Consider the following 17,633-nt stretch of genomic DNA (forward strand, 5'->3'; position numbering starts at 1 on the left):
CGGGGAAAGGGAGTTGGCCGGCCGCCCGCCTTGGCCGCGGAGACTACCTCGCACGCCGGCCGCTGGAATCCGGGCTCCCCCCGCGCCGGGGCCGCCTAGTGAGCCGGCCCTCCGCGCGGCACCCCCCTCCCCCCCCCCCGCGAGCCGAGGCCGATGGTTCCTTCCGTTCTCCCGGCTGGTTCAGGTTCCGCGCTCCGAGTCACAAAGCGCGGGGTCACGTGGGCGGGCCGGTGCGCTTTGTGACGCCGAGGGCCCCGCCCCCGGCCCGCCCCCCCGCGCACGCCAGCCCCGCCCCGCGCGCGCCGCCCGTGCAATCCCTGCTTAAGAGACCCCGGAGTGGGGCGCTCGCCCGAAGCCAGGCCGCGTCCGCCATAGTGCCTGGCTTGGAGGTGTCGCCGGCGCTGGGTGAGGGCCCGGGAGCGGCAGGGGGGCCGAACAAAAAGAGAGCCCCCGAAGCCCGCGCCGTTGCCCGGCGGTTCCCGTGGGGCCTCCTCTCGCGGCTCGGGCCGCAAGGCGACGGGAGCGGAAAGGCGAGAGAAGCGCGGAGCGCCCGGCGAGAGGAAGCGTCGGGGAGCCTCGGCGGCGTCCCCAGGGTCCGCCAAAGCCACCCGGCCGCTGGCTGGGGCCCGGGGTGGTGAGGAAGTGCTTCGAGGCCTCGCTGAGGCCTAGTACCGGCTTTGTGTCTGAGGCGGCGGCGGCGGCGGCGGCGGCGGGGGGGAGGCGGAGCCGGCGCCGGGGGCGGCCTGCGGGAAGGCCTCTCCTCCGCCGACCGCGCGTTTCTGGCCTAGGCCGCGGGGCCGCGCGTGGCCGCCGGGGAGCAGGCGACAGGGGTCTGTGCGAGGGGGGCCTGGGCCCGGGCCTGGGCCTGGGCAAGCTGACGCCGGTCGTCCGGAAGCCAGGAGGAGGCGAGAGGCCGCTCGTGGACTCCGGGCCTAGGCCCTCTCCCCCAACCTTCTCCCGGGGCCTGGGTCACCCCAATCCACGGAAAGAGAGACCAACCGGGAGGTGCGGCCGCGCTATGGACCCCTGACCCCGCGGGGTCATCCGGACTCTAACGTGTGGACTGACCGCTTACTGACTGCACCGCCTGCCCCCCGTCTCCTGCCGGCCCCTTAGCATGAGCGAGGGGGACCCAGCCGGGTGACATTGTGCCCGTTGGCGGATTCTCGATTTCCCCTTTTCCCCCCTCGTCCTCGTCCGCTTCCTCCCGTATGAAGTGCTTCTGAGTCTCCGGGGGGGGCGGGGCGGGGAGGGGGCGCCGTGGGTGGGGGGGGGGGCTGTGTGTTCTGATTATTGTTTTTTTTTTTTTTCTTTTTTTTTTTTTTTTTTTTTTTTACGAACCCCTGCTTGTGGTTTGGGGGGGAGTTATTTAAACTGAGGCCTTAGGGTCCTTCGGTGTCTTTTTTGAGTGTTTTGTGCGTGTACCTTATTTTGCTCTTAAGTTCGTAAATACACATATATTGAGCGTGTCCACGTCTCCTCGCTGAACCTTAGGAATCCTTTGGCACCATGTCCTGTGTGCATTATAAATTTTCCTCTAAACTCAACTATGATACCGTCACCTTTGATGGGCTCCACATCTCCCTCTGCGATTTAAAGAAGCAGATTATGGGGAGAGAGAAGTTGAAAGCTGCCGACTGCGACCTGCAGATCACCAACGCGCAGACGAAAGAAGGTAAGAGCCACATGGGCTCCAGGGACTCGCTGGTTGTGCTGGGCGCTGGTGGCCCGGCAGGGAAACCGCCATGACGGCGGGGCTGCTCATTCTCACACTTCGGGGTACAACTTTTCACCGAGGCCCAAGGGTGGCAGCGGTCGGCCCGCGGGAGTTTAACCGGCTTGTTTGATGCCCGCGTACGTGGGTTCATCGGGTAACAGGCTAACCCCCCAAAGAAAAACAAACAAACGTGGAAGTCTGATTCTTCTCAAATGTAATTTAAAAATGAGGATTTTATTTTGGTGGCTGGGGTGGGGGGTGGTTTGCTATCCAGATTCCTGGGGGCCTTTTTTGCCGTGTTGCCTTTTGGAGCTTGGTTTTCATGAGGAGGAGGAGGAGGAGGGGGAGGCTTCTTACTTGTTAAAGCAGCAGTCGAGGTACTTGTCTAACTTTCTGGCCTGACAGCGGTCTGGGGTTCAGTGGCAGGTTTTATGTACTTGTGTTTTTGTTGCTGTTGTTGTTTTTATTGTTTTTGTTTGTTTGTTTTCCTGTCCTTGTGTACTTCATTTCTTTTTCTTTTGGAGTTGCCTGTGTTGTTGGAGAAGGGGTCCTCACTTAAAATATTTTTAAATGATTGAATCCAGCCAGTCTTTCCTTACGGTTGGAATTTCTTTTGGAACTTGATGTGTTCTGATGTCACCACTTTTGTGTGTGAATTCCAGAGTTAGTAATACAGGGATTAAGTGATTGAACTAACTTTGTCACGTTACCCTTAAAATTTAGCAAGTTAGTGAAGATCAAAAACTGGAGGCTCTTCTTTTTTAAGCTAGTAATTAATTGCTAGACTTTACAGGATTATTGTCGTTACCAGGATACGTGAGAATTAGTAGGCTGCTACCGCATGAGTTTCAAACAAGCCACTGATAGGAATCTAAGTTCTTTCTCCTTTTTGAAAACGTTTTATAATGTTGCGGATTTTCACGTCAGATGAGACAGTGTGATAAGGAGTCTCTTTGGATTCTGGCTCTGCATTTGTTTTGGTTTCTTTTTCTCGGTACTGTAATGCTGATGTGTAGTTTCAGTAGGTCAGTCTGGGTTGGGAAGAAATAAAGAGAAGTTCTAATTAGCTTAGGGTATTTTATTGGTCACTAAATTTGGCTTAAGGTGTGACTTGGGTTCTTTCAGTTGAAATTAAGGAGAGGGTGCCCTCACTTTTAGCCTATAGGGAGTGGTGGTTGTTTTTTTAAGACTTTATTTTTAATCTCTACCCCCAACCTGGTGCTCGAACTCACAGCCTTGAGACCAAGAGTCGCTTGCTCTCCTGGCAGAGCCAGCCGGGCGCCCCTAGCCTATAGTTTTTAATAGAGTGAATCTTACTGTGTAAAAGAGCTGCTACCCATTTACATCCAGATATAAGCATAATTGTGTTATGATACAGAGTGGCGCTACTGGCGTGACTCAAATATATTCATTAAGAGAGAATTTTTATTTACTCACGTGATAGATGATATGTGAAAGAATATTCTCTGCTGCCCCCACCCCAACCCTTTTTAAAATTATGTCATACCTAAGGGATACTTCACTTGAAGTTTTGGTGATCATAATTATGTGTAGAATCCTCTACTCAAGGAGAGGAAAAATTGCTAGTCATCATGAACAGTTGAGAAACAGCTTTTTAAAATAGTATTCAAGAAAAATCTTGAAGGAAGTACTCTTTAAGGCCACCAAAAGGGTCCCTTAAATATTTTAGCCACACTTCACAAGACAGATGGGTTTATAAGAATTTCAGGACATACTTGTTAATGGTACTTATGAATGAGAGTAAAGAAAATATAAATGAAAGCAAAGAATATTGAGACAATTTTCACTTAGGCAGGTTTTATATTTTACTGGAGTATTAAATGATTTCATCATTTGGGGCTATACTTTGTCCATTTTCTCCCCCCAGTAATTGAATACAACTTTGTTAGATTGGGGTAAGTTAGAGTTGATGGAATTCTTCTCCAGAAATCTGAGAGATTTGTGACATTGTGTGTGTGTGTGTGTGTGTGTGTGTGTTCCCGAAGTCAGGAAATTATGTGATGTATTATTTTTATAAATCCTGAAAGCCAGGGAAATGTTCTGCCCAGCAAAATATTTTCTTTTATATGTTTGTGTGAACTGTCCTTATTGGAGAAAGCTTTGATGTTAGATTGGTTAAGAGAAGGAGCTTCAGGGGAGAGAATGCATTTTGTGCAATCCTCAAATTAGGAGAGGAAAAGATACCAGGCATAGAAGCTCAGAGGATAGTCACTTAATGAGTTTTACGGGAAATAGCGTCCAACGTCACAGGCAGCTGAGTAAGAATGGGCTGGATTTTAGCACCATCCAGTGAATTAGGGAGTACAAAATAAATGTTTATAGCCCTCATAGTTTGGAGATTGCCTGGGAGAGGATGCTGAACTGTATCACTTTAATTTGTTTGAATTAATGTTAAATTAACCAGTATATCACGTTTCTGTAAAACATTCCTTAGAGTTTTAGGAATCTGTCCATGTTTAGGACCCTTAAATCTTGATTAGAGCAAAATGCTTGGATCAGAATTTCATGTGTTAGATTTAAGAATCTTGCTCCTTTATTTCTAGACTATGTTTCAAAACAGATCCCAAATGATCTTCCTATATTTTTTAATAGAGCTTTCCCATATAAACTTGTTTTCTTACCTTTCACTTTCTCCCCACCTCCAAAAAAAAAAAAAAAACAAACCTTCATTCTAAACTTAAGTGTGAAAGATTTGAAAGCTGGAATGAAATGTTCTTAAAAGATTCTTAATATCTTCAATCATTTCTCAAATTCGTTTTATTTCTCATTTCAAAATCCATGGTCTTCACATTTTTTTTTTTTTTAATCAAAAATGGCACCTGGAAAGGTACTTGTGATGATGCGGACAGGCTACTTATTAGTAAGGTATTTTAAGGGTAGGAAGTCAACAATGTAATTCAGGTACTTATAAGGCAATCAGAGTATCTGGTGTTAAGGTACCTGACTTTTAGTCTGACACAGTACTGTGTTGATCAGATTAATAAGTTGTCTTGGGGTGACGCCTGGGTGGCTCAGTGGTAGCATCTGCCTTCGGTTGGGGGCATGATCCTGGGGTTTCAGGATCAAGTCCCACATCGGGCTCCTTGAGAAGCCTGCCCCTCTCCCTCTGCCTGGGTCTCTGCCTATGTGTCTCTAATGAATAAATAAAATCTTTTTAAAAAATTAATAAGTTGTCTTGGAAAGCTACAGTGAATGCTTTTGATAATTGCTACATATTCAGAAAGTATTTTTTTTTTTAGTATTTTATTTATTTGAGACAGAGAGAGAGAGAGAGAGGCAGAGACACAGGCAGAGGGAGAAGCAGGCTCCATGCAGGGAGCCCTACGTGGGACTCCATCCGGGTCTCTGGGATCACACCCTGGGCCGAAGGTGGCGCTAAACCACTGAGCCACCCAGGGATCCCCTTCCAATTTTTCTTAATCAGAGCTTGCTTGAAATTTAGGACTATCACAGACTATCAAGACAATGATGATGGGTCTCTAATGGTCTTGGAAATTGCATCACTCTGATTGGATATACCTTTGAGATACCATCTACTATTTGAAGTATACTGAAAAGAATCCTTTCTTGAACAATTTAGTTTGTAAAAGGAAATAACTAATAATGTTATGATTAAAATTAAGAGCATATATAATCTTAAAATGCTTACGTGTGTGATAAATTCAAATAACTGGAAGAACAGAGGTAGTCAGCCACTTGGTGCTGAGTGATACTTAAATGACATAAACTCCGTAATCTTAAGAATGAACCCTAATATCTGATTGTGTGATGGGGGGATGGGTACATTTTCAGATTTATCCCCCTCTAGTGGATTATTTTTGTTTTTGGTATTTTTACAGATCCCTCCTCAGGGAATCTTTTTACCCATAGTTAAATTAATTGGTCTAGTTCCTCTTGTAATTTCATTCTTCCAGAACTATTGCAAGTAATGGGCAGTTTAAACAGAAAAATAGGATCCACTCATCCTCCTTGTTTTCACCTCAGAAAGTGACATCACTGTTCTTCCAGTTACTTAAGCCAGGGACCCAGTTTTTTATGCTTGATTGCTCTTTTTCCTTCATCTCTTCCTTCCCCCATTAAATCCATTGATAGCATTATCAGTTCCACCTCAAAACATTCTGATTCTCTCCATTTCTTCATCTGTCACGTTCCAGCACAGACAGCACATTCTTACTGGGATTTCGCAGCAGCCTCCTTAATGGTCATCACCCTCTTTCTACTCTTGTTCCCCTGTGGGTTTGTTTTCCAGATAGATACTTGAGTTACCTTGTTTGTTAGTAAGGTAAATCAGATTGTCATCATTTCTGTTTAAAGTCCTTCAGTGATTGCCTGTTGTACTTAGAAACAAACTATAAATCAGTGTGTGATCTATACCTTTCTATCTGTAATTAAAGTCATTCTTTCATTATCTTTCAACTATTCTGGCCTTTTTTATGATTTTTTTCACACGCTTTTCTTTCTAACCGAAACACTCTTTGTCCGGCTTTTTTGCACATCTATCCATCTAGCTTCTCCACCTTTTTTTTTAAGTTTCAAGCGTCCGTTCCTCAGAAGGGCCTTGAATCAACATTCTATCCAGAGTTGCATCCCACTACTGATTCTTTTTACAAAAGTATTTTCTCTGTTCAAAATATGTAAAACATGTCAATTTCTTTAGTCTGTCGTTTTTAGTAATACTCATGTTGAAGGGCTATAAGGACAGAATGCCTTCATTTTAAATAACAGCTTTTTCCCATAGTCAGATGCTTAGCATTACTGGCTGAATAAACTGAAGAATGAGAGCCTTACTGAGATTTGGGGTTCCACAAAAGTAGGGACATTAGAGCCGAGAACCTGCCGGCAGTATTTGGCATCCTTGGAAGAGAACCTCCTATGGCTTTGTATATTTGTTCTGACAATATCAGTGACCTAGATGCAAGGAACATACAGTAATTAGTGCTCTTTTAAATTTAAGTTCATTTTCCATAGAATTTATGTTTGAAGTTTACTAATTCTTGAGGACTGACTTCTCCAAATCGCCAAATAGAAATTCACCTCTTTCTCTTTTTTACAGAATATACTGATGATAATGCTCTAATTCCTAAGAATTCATCTGTAATTGTTAGAAGAATTCCTATTGGAGGTGTTAAATCCACAAGCAAGACATATGTTATGTAAGTATTTATCAAATCTCATGTATTTAAGTCCTCAAAGTAGACTTTTTTATTTTGTGGGAAAGAACAAGTATTTTAGAACTGAAGTCATTACTTTACCTTAATTATATCTTCTTAATTCTTAAAGCTGTGAGGGTGGATTTGTTTTTTCTTAATTTCTTCCCCCAGTTAACCTATAGTTACAAGCTATCAGGAAGAATTTTTTGCTACATAAATATGTTAAGAGATTTGTGCTAAGTGTTTTGAGAGCATCAAGAGTGTTCAATAATGCTAACATTTGCTTCTCAATAAGGGGCTTTTGTTGGGAAGCTATGGAGTTAATAGGACTTACGGAATCAGGCTTAGGTTTGACTCCAGTAGCTGCTTCACACCAATCGTGTGACTTTGGGTAAGTTACCTAAAGCCTCAAAATAGATTTCTCAAAATAATATAGGGATATGAGTGCTTAATACTAGAAGAGAGCTGTAAGAATTAAATAGTGCCTAGCCCATGGTAGATACTCATTATTGGAGTAAGAACACAACAGTATCTTAGCACCAACCTAGAGCTTAAGACATTCACAAAAGACACAGGATTAAAACATCTTTAAACTTCTGTGTTTTCTTGCAATTTTATTTTTTTTTTTTATTTTTTTTTTTTTTAAAGATTTATTTATTTATTTATTCAGAGAGAGCGAAAGAGAGGTGGAGACACAGGCAGAGAGAGAAGCAGGCTGTACGCAGGGAGCCTGACGTGGGACTCGATCCGGGGTCTCCAGGATCACACCCCGGGCTGCAGGCGGCGCTAAGCCGCTGCGCCACCGGGGCTGCCCGCAATTTTAATGATGTTAGAATTCTAATAATGTGGGAAGGGTAATGATTTCCACTTAGAAGTTAGGTAGCCTTATTTGAAATTTTGGCAAATTCTGTTTTTGGCCAATGGAAAATTCTGGAATTTGCCAGTTCTGGGAAATGGAATGTGTTCTTGGAATTGAGGTAAAATAGTCATTTCTTGGAGCTTTACCTCATATGGGCAAGTATTCATTGTAAGATTACTGTCATTGATTTGCTATAATGTTATATTCCATGTCAGCATTTGGAGATCCTTTTGTGTAATATCTAATACCTTCTACATAGTAACAACTTAAAAACTTGCATACTTTTTCTTATAAATACCAAGTGAATTACACTTTTAATTTTGTATAATTTTTAAAATTTTTTGTATGATTTTAAGAAATTATGAGGAAATAATTCCTAGAATTTAGTGTGAAATTGCACTTGAATTTACCAAGTGCTCTTTTAAAAACACTAAATATTCAGTTTTTAGTTTTGTTTTGTTTTGTTTTACTAAGAAACTCTTAGAGAATTACTTGAAGTACATGGGAAAATAAGGTGCTTCTTAAAATTATGTGTTAATTCACTATGTGTGAATTTTCCTTTGTAATCTTTTTGCCTTGTTAAATGCCTTTGAGTTCATTGAGCAAATACTAGAAAATGAAAGCTTCATTTTTATCCCAGGATTTCCAGATCGCATGTAAACTTAGAAACTCCTTTCAGATGTGCACTAACATTTCTCCGTGGTCAGGATAGTATAAACTTCACCTGAACATTTAAGCTCTGTATTAGCAAGTTAACCCCTGTCCCCTTTCCTATGAAGACTTTTAAAATTCTTCTTTTCTCTTCTTTATTTGTATGTACTTAAATTTGTTGAATTCCTAACCATCAAACTCATTCTTTGAACTAACACACTGTGAGGCTATATTGTGTTTTTCCAGAAGTTGGAATTCTTGTTTAAACTTTGGTCATTGTTTTGAGATTTATACAAAATTAAAGTAACTATCAACTTGTCTTTCTGGATTTGAAATTTAGTTTTTGGAACACCGCAATTTCTCGGGGATCCAAATTTTTAATGTTAACAGTGAGTGGTCTTTTAAGAAAATCTAATATGAAAATTTACATTTGTTACTATTTTTAAAACCTGGGAATAATATAATTTAGTTATTCAGTCTATTAAGAAATAGCTACACTGTTTCCTAGCAAAAGATCTTCATACCACCTGTGAGAAAGAAAACATCTGTTAAAAATGACAGGGTACACCTACCTATTCTAGAATTCCTTAATACAGAAGTTATTTATCTGCCATAGATATGTCTTAACACTGTTTAAAGATGGTAAAGATTAATCAAAGTAGTGTATTTATTACTTAGGAAATTGGCTGTTTTTCAGTATTTGTACCAAAGGAAAATTGTGTTCATAAAGATATGTGATTAGAGAAACGTGTTAATGTGGCTTAGGGCAAAAATCCATAAATAGCTGCTCATAATTAATGTTATTTTCGGTTTTGTTTATTTTTTAGAAGTCGAACTGAACCAGTGATGGGAACTTCAAAAGCAGTATGTAAAAACACAATCTCACACTTTTTCTACACATTGCTTTTTGCCTTTATAATGTAGCAGTGAAGTAAATCATTTAGAACTTAATATCCAACTGATCATAGTACATGTTGTAAATAAAATGTATTTTGATGACAGCTCAGTTGAATATGGATATATGTGGCATAATTTGCACATTTACTTTGTAGAAATGGGTAATTTGTGCCCCCCAAAACACTGTTTCTTATTAAATATGAGAGCATCCTCCCTGTATAACACTGTGTTGTACAGTTAATGTATGATTCTTTTTAGATCGTGTAGGTTTTACACTAATGAACATGATAACATGTTCTACATCTGTCTGTCTATAGTTAGTATTTTGTATGTATGTACAGGCTGTTGTGTGCTTTTTGTTTCTTGCAATAAAAAAATGTTTGGAGTGTATATTTTGCCATTTTCACGTTGTATCACTTAGTTTTTGTTAGTTTTTTTTTCTGCCTGATTGATGGCTTTAAAAAATGCATTAGCACTATGCAAAGCTAATATTAAAATTTGATACTTTCTCCAAGTTCAGACACATATAGAAAAGAGCTTTCCAGAGACTTTTGATGCAGCTTTATTATTTTGTTTTGTTCTATTTGGCAATTTTGGGTTTTTATTCTTTCTTTATATAGAGTGAGACCTGAAATTGGGCCCCCATGAGTACATAAATGTCTCATTGATGATTTATACAATTGAATACGTTGTTTTTAAATTTAAATACAAGGTCTTCCACTTCTAGCTTGCTTAGTTTTCCAAATTCAAATCTTTCCTTCTTTCTCATAAAGATACTAAAATGCTGCATTAATGGTAAGCTAATTGAGAGCTGTAGCTTATCAAAGGTAACTCCCCTTGATTGGGATAACATCTTAATTTTTATGATCATAGCTTAAGTATGACACCATGTTGACTTGGAGGTCTTAAGTAAAAGGCAGCTATATTCTTGGGTTGTGGGGTGACACATTTGTTTCAGAGCATAGGGCTGTAGTAATTGGATTCTGTAAACTTGATGGTTCTCGAAACATTTTACTGCTCAGGCTTGATCTGTACACAATACGAGATTGTCTGAAATCTTGATTTAGAATTCAAGGGTATTGCTTGCTGTTTCACTTTATCCTTTTTAAATACTACTGATCTTTAATTGTGTATCAGGCATTTCACTAACCTTTGATCATTGCATCTTAAACATGATAATATAGAATATCTGAACTTTGGACTTGTTCTCTAAATACATGGCCTTTTAGTTCTCATGGAACTAAATAATGGTGATTCAAAGATCAAAACTTAGTGTTTTGGGGTCATCACCCCCTCCCCAGGGTATATGGGGTTTTTTGGTTTTTATGGTTTTTTCGTTGGTGGTTTTTTTTTTTTTTGGGCTTTTTGGTTTTTTTGGTTTTTTGTTTTGGTTTGGTTTTTTGGTTTTTAAAGCATAATGCTGTAAAAAATAATGTCCAAGTTTCTGTTTTGCTGGTGATTGGTTTAAAACTGATTTTATGTATCCAAATGCTAGCACAAATTAGAGTGACTATCCTGGTGACTGTAGTAGTTAATGTAACACATTTTGTATAAAGTACTTTTATATAGTATTTAAACTAATTCAGATGAAGTTTTATTTCTTGAAAACAATTATTTCCTTTTTGTTTATTAGCATGTGTATAAACACAAATCACATGTTCATAAATAAAGTTAACATTCTTTTAGCCTTGTGTGTTCCCTGGCATGTCTGTATTACACTACAAGAAGCAGTTTATTTTATGCTTATTTAGATTTCTCTTTTCTTTTTTTCTTTTTTCTTTTTTTTTTTCCTTTTTTTTCTTTTTTTTTTTTTAGATACTTAAAAGTGGCTTTAATTTTTAGGTAGAATTGTCTGAAATGGAGACATTAGGTAATTTAATATCCCCATCATTTATTTGCTTGGGGTACATTTGCTGGCATTTAAGATGAGAGAATATATTCATCAAGCGTAATTAATGCCCATCTTACAAATCATGTTATTGTACACATTCACAAAAGCCAAGTAAGATAGAGGCACCAAACCATATTTCTAAAAATTCTGATTAATAAAAGTAGATGTGTGTACATTTTTGGTAACCTAAGCCAGTTGTGATCAAGGATGGCTGTTTCTGTATTCTTTAGCTTTGTTTTATTTAGTCATCCTTTCATGTTGGTACTGCAAAGCTGGATATTCTTCTTTACTAAATATCAGAATTGCATTTTGTAGGATCCTTTAATTTCAAGCAAGTGTAGGTGGCATAAAAGATTTCAGATTCTTTCTCACAGAAGCACAACCACAAATCAGATGTGGGGAAGTGGATTAATTTTAATGATGCCCATCAGTTTTTTTGAAGACAACTTTTTTTAACGTGGTGCATTTTTTTTTTTTTTATCATTAGCATCCGAGAGTTAATACATTTAGTGATGCTTAGGACATGTAAATTCCTAGTCATTTTTAAACCGTTCCTTGTCTGCAGTTTTCATTTTATTTCCAGTACCTTGCTATATGTAGAAAGCAATTGGATGGATGCCTTTCTCAAATTTGTGGTAAATTTGACTTCTTATGGACTTTAAGGTATTTAAGGTGCTTGAGTGATTATTTGATGGAAAAAAGAAAGTGATGTAGATATTGAGTATCTGAAACCACTTCTTAGGATACTAATAACAAGCTGGCAGAAAACTAAAAGGGCAAGAAAGCCTGGCATAAGAACCCAAAAAAGCTATATCTTAGGAATGGGAAGAAAAAAAAAAGTATTTTGGTTCCAGCTATAAAAAAGTAATATAGCTGCTTTCTTTTAAAGAAATAATCAGTATTAATATTCTAGATAGTAATGGACTATTTTGAAAAGCTGTTAAGTTCTTTGGTTAGAAACATAGATGATACTTGACAGTAATTTGTTCAGTTCTTATTACTTAAATTTGAGTAATTCCTAGCTGACATAAAATGTAACTCTTTTCAAAATAGATTGAAGGATCAGAATTTATTCTGGATAAAAACAGGATATTTGTATATTTGTTTTTTTCTTTAAGCTTCTCTTTGAGATTAGTTCTGTAACAAAAGACCACTTAAAAGCTAGATGAGAATAAGAACCCACTGGTAGATTATATATTTGTGTATTAGGAATGTGGAGTTAGTACATTATGAACTCTGTAGCCACTCAAAGGGGAGGTAAGAACATTTTGTTTAAATAAGCATCCCAGTAATAATATCCATTAAACTAACTTTTAAAACCCTAAGATATTTATAAGATGTATTTTAAATTTACTCAACATTTTTATTTATTGAACTCCTACTGTGGTAGGTATTGTGCTATAAGAAACTTCATATTGAAACTGGTAACATTTCTGTTTGGGGCTCTCAGTCATGCTGCTTTTATTTTAATACTCTTAGTTCTCTGGAATATTTGAAAAATACCTGATGGAAAGTCACTTCGCTGTTGTTGCGGTTTTTGTTGTTTTTCTTTGACCCAGACATCTTGTTATATCTTCTCCATATTAAACAAGAGTTCTGACCAATAATGCATGAGAAATTTATGACCTGTTGAATAAGCAACCCAATGACTACATAGGAAGCTAATACTGTTTTCATTTTGGTACACTTACAGAGAACTATCTTTAGAAATAAATGCTAAAGGAGTGTCTGTGTGTGTACACATACACACATATACTTTTTAAAAAACTGGTATTAAAATCATTTCAGGGGATCAAATAATTAAAATTTTTTAGAGTTACATTTGAGAATACATTTTTAAAATCCCTCTTATATCCTTCAATATATAATACTTGCTCTATTTGATTAGATTAACTTTCTTCGCACATTAAAGTCCATCTGCTAGTAGCCCTGTTTGCCTTTGCCCCAGGCTACCTTAGGTTTCCCTTTTTTTGGCTTAACATCTTTGCACTGATAAAGCTGTGGGGTTTTTTTTTTTCTTTTTCTTTCTGTTTTTTTTTTTTTTGGCAAGAAGCCATTCTTACTCTTTGTATGGGAGAATAAACAAACTTATTCAAACTGAACAGTACATGCTCAAAAAAAGAGAAAAAAGTAGCAATTATGTTGGAGCTGTTTTATTAAAGCAATTATCTGAGCCTTTAAAGAGCTGCTTGTTTTTACAATGTTATATAATGGCATTCCAGGAAGCTTAGAAAGATTTCTTATTCTCTTATCTAGTGTACATTGTCTTGAGCATTATCAAATTTAGAGACCATTGATAGACAGGAGACTCTTTAATATTTAGTCAATGCTCTGAACACATTTTCTGTGATATATTTTTCTTTACCCTGTTGATTTTTTTTTTTTTTTCATTGTAATTGAGTCCCCCTTAACTTTAACCTTTTACTGTGTGTGAAATATGTAGAGAAGGGTAAAGCGGGGTGAGCTACAATTTCAGCTTAAAACTGGAAATAACATTCTTTAGAGAACTTGTAAGAAAATGCCCAATATTTGAACATTAAGTGGCAGTAGGGACTAAATGATCACTTTCAGATGTTTTCAGTGTGGAACTTGAATGTGTGTTTAATTTTTTGTGAACAGATTGATGACTCTTCTGCGTCTATTTCTCTGGCCCAGCTTACAAAGGTATATATATATTCTTGAAAATATAAATCTTTTTCTAACATCGTATTTTTTTTAATATGGAACAATCGTTTGAAGAGGGGTTGGGGGAGGATATATTTTGCGAAAACCTTGTACACATTATTACTATCCTGTAAAGAGTAGTTGCCGTTTTGAGAAGATAGGGGGAATATTTTGGCAGCCTCACCATAATGTTGGAGTGTTGTTCATCTTCAAGACAGAAGAAACACATGAAGCTACACTTACTTGGTTTTTTTTTTTTCCCTCATACATTTTGTTTAATTATACATTGGAAACTAACAAAGTTCTGGAGGAATTCCCTGGTTTTGGCTGTAAATTATGTGGACTTTCTTTAAGCAGCCAAAATAGAAGCTTTCCTTTACATGGACGATTGCACGGTTATTTCTTGAATATTTGAATTGATCCCATGAAGGTCAACATTTTAAATGTGTTAACAATTGTTTCTTTATGCTATAGACCTGTAGTCTGTCTGCATTAGAAAAAGTTTTAAACAACCTAATTTGTTTGAACACAGACTACATGAATTGTGTAAATGTATAAAGCTGTTTGCAGGAATATACCAATGTGTATGTTTGGCAGAGGGGCAAATTGTTACCTCCTGAAATAATTGTATATGCCATGTTTTGCGATAAAATTGCTTGCATTTTCTGATCAACAATGTGTACTTTTGTTTGGGAAAGCACTAGTGATGGATTACTTTTTACAACAATAGATGTAGCTTGCAAATCGTGCCAAAAAAAAAAAAAAAAAGTATATTATGGAATAGGCAGATTTTGAGGATCAAGAAGGAAGTCTTTCAGTTTTCCAAAAATCCTTTTTTCCCTACTATCAGAAATGTAAAACCAAACTTAGCAACCAAGATTAATGAGTTAGATGGATTTTCCATTAGTGCTGTCCCTGTCTTATCCTTGGCTTTGTTATAGGTTGTGTCCTTTTCCCCTAGAATGTATCCCCCCAAAATGTCCAAGTAACAAATACAGCTTTCTAAGCTCTTGTTCCGGGAATACTAAACATTAAAATTGATTCTAAAACAGAAAGTGGGCTGAAACCATCCTCTCTTACAATTTTCTAATGCAAAGTGGTCTAGCATAGAGTTAACATCTTAAGCAGTTTATAGTTCACGGTTTTAATTCTTATGTGCTGTAAGGACCATATTTGAGTTTTGGTCTGTTCCTACCATTGTTTCTTTGTGGGAAGCAGTTGGGGAATTTTGGAGGTTTGGGGGATTTTTTTTTTTTTTAACTATTTGTAAATTAATGTTTGGGTTCAAACAAATTAGTTGTTCAACATCTGTAATCCAGTTTTCTGTAAATGTTGCTGTTGTTCTAAGCTCTGTTAATGTTAAGCATTCTTTGTATATAAAATTACAATAAAATGTTAAAACTGGTTGCTTGTTTTGTGGATGAATGTAAAGATAAAACCCAATGAATGGCTGATGTGAGTGCTAGATGCTTGAAGATTCAAGTTATTAGGACTCACTCCCTTAGACCCTGCTTATATCTAGACCATTCTGTATATAATACCTTAAAGATGAAATTTGTAAAACTTTGGAGACTTGGATTTAAAATTATGAGTGCTCAGTTCGGGTGCTTTGCACTTACTTTGAAACTGATGCTACTACTAAAAGAGCCTTTCTGGCATAATATCAGCTGTGTAATATGTTCAGTTATTCTACCCAGCCCCTACCTCCAAGTTGTAAGCATTAAGTCTTTATGTTGTGACACTTGAATTATTTTTAAGGTTTAAAATATCAAGTGTTTCCTGAATCTGTTTTTTAACCCATTAGAGGAGTCCTACGCAAATCTTAATATAAGGTACAAACAGGGTCTAAGGTTTGAGTGCCCCCAGAAGGACCTTCCTCAGCCCTGCAGACACCCAAACATCATGTAATGACCTAAGGAGCTCCCAGTGCCTCTTCTAGGTTAAACATGTAAATAGCTTTCGGTTTTAGGTTTTATGCAAGATTAGATACTGCTCTTTACAGGATGAGTGGTGTTGTCTTTGGCTGTGTGGTCTTAAATGTGTTTCTAATGTGTGTGTCAAATAATTACCTGTTAAACAGACTGCCAATCTGGCTGAAGCCAATGCTTCTGAAGAAGATAAAATTAAAGCAATGATGTCGCAATCTGGCCATGAATACGACCCAATCAAGTAAGTCCATACATGCTTCATACTAATAGGTACTTTGGGGTGGATTCCCCCCCCCCAGTCAAAAGCATTATTTTTTCAAGTTTTCGTGTACATGTAATTTTTTTTCCCTTTCAGTTACATGAAGAAACCTCTAGGTCCACCACCTCCGTCTTATACCTGTTTTCGTTGTGGTAAACCTGGCCATTATATTAAGAATTGCCCAACAAATGGGGTAAGTCCAAAGAAGAAACTGTGGTACACCTTATTTTTCTTAACAGTTTCTTAGTTATCATATATTTCTTGGTGAACACTGCCTTCTCTGTTACAATGGCAAATACGCACGGGCTCTGAAGCCAGATTGCCCAGGCTCTGTCACTTAATGGCTAGGTGAGTTTGGGCAAACTACTTGAGATTTTTCAGGCCTGTCACCACTTCTTTGTGAGATGTACATAGATGCTCATAGCAGTATTTCCCTCACGTGGCTGTTGGGAGGATTAAATGAGATCATATGTATAAAGCACTGCAAATAAGAGAAGCAATTAATAAGCATTGCATGTTAGCTAATACTAAAGGTAACTGCTTGCTTTCTTCTCCTTTCTCCTTTTCCCTCCGAATAGGATAAAAACTTTGAATCTGGTCCTAGGATTAAAAAGAGCACTGGTATTCCCAGAAGTTTTATGATGGAAGTGAAAGATCCTAACATGAAAGGTGCAATGCTTACCAACACTGGAAAATACGCAATACCAACTATAGATGCGTAAGTATGCGAGTTAGGTATGACCTGTGAGGCCGCTTTCCGGCCAGGCGCCAGTACTTTGTATAGTCGCGGGCTCGTAATGTGGCTACTTGGATTTCTTGTGAGCATTGTATAGTAAGACTGTTATTGTTAGTCTCCATGTGTTGCATTTCTGTGTGAAGAATGTGAGGCTGCAGTCTGCTCCATTAAATGCAAATTTAAAATGAATTTTGGGGTTTTTGTTATCACTGAGTGCCACTTCCCTTGTAGTCTTCTGGTTTTTTTCTTTTTCTGTCATACCCTGCTTTCTTCCTCATTCACATACATACTCCCACATAAGCTTATATGCTATTTACATTTTTTAAGTGAAGACAAATATCTTAATCCTTTTGAGAAATAAAAGGCTTAAGCATAAACATTCTACAAGATGTCAAGGCAAATATAAGTGCCAAGAATAAATGAAAAACTGAGTTCTCTTGAACAAGTTTGTATATATTGTATGAGTGTTTAGATTCTGAAATATGGTTTATCTTACAAGCCATTAGTTTAAAAGACCTACAGTGCCGTATGCTACTGCTTCATGCTTATTTTGAAAGGGTTTTCAGATTTTACTTTGAGTCAGATTTAGGATAGATGTGAAAACCTCATGATATAGTTCAATTAGATGACTTCTCATTTTATTTGCCCTTATTGATACATCTAATTACCTTTTCAGTTGCCCTGGGCAACTGTGAACTCATATAACATGGAGCACAGTATTAATTGTGCCTTTAGACTATGTTCTCTAACCAGTCCTCCAGTGGTTTATGAAGTGAGTGTATCCTCAGGACATAACCTTGAGAAACATCAATTTAGAGAGTAGCTGGCCATGTTCTTAGTGACCCAGAGAAAATATGCAG

The 17,633-nt window shown here is 38.2% G+C and overlaps 1 protein-coding gene across 4 annotated transcripts in view; it reads left to right on the top strand.

The window, feature by feature from the left end:
- Positions 1-269: 269 nt before the first annotated feature.
- Positions 270-17,633, top strand: part of RBBP6 (RB binding protein 6, ubiquitin ligase) — a 32,235-nt gene continuing 14,871 nt past the window's right edge. For 2 of the 4 annotated variants that reach the window (XM_072836204.1, XM_072836207.1), the window contains exons 1-7: positions 1,297-1,675; positions 6,792-6,891; positions 9,226-9,262; positions 13,806-13,850; positions 15,931-16,019; positions 16,134-16,230; positions 16,616-16,755. In XM_072836204.1, coding sequence (XP_072692305.1) covers positions 1,510-1,675; positions 6,792-6,891; positions 9,226-9,262; positions 13,806-13,850; positions 15,931-16,019; positions 16,134-16,230; positions 16,616-16,755 — 674 coding nt within the window. In that variant the 5' untranslated portion in view covers positions 1,297-1,509. Of the gene's footprint in view, positions 406-1,069; positions 1,210-1,296; positions 1,676-6,791; positions 6,892-9,225; positions 9,263-13,805; positions 13,851-15,930; positions 16,020-16,133; positions 16,231-16,615; positions 16,756-17,633 lie in introns of those variants that run through there. The other 2 variants (XM_072836206.1, XM_072836205.1) reach the window with 2 other exon arrangements.

This window comes from Canis lupus, chromosome 8 (assembly GCF_048164855.1).
Source record: "Canis lupus baileyi chromosome 8, mCanLup2.hap1, whole genome shotgun sequence".
NCBI lineage: Eukaryota > Metazoa > Chordata > Mammalia > Carnivora > Canidae > Canis > Canis lupus.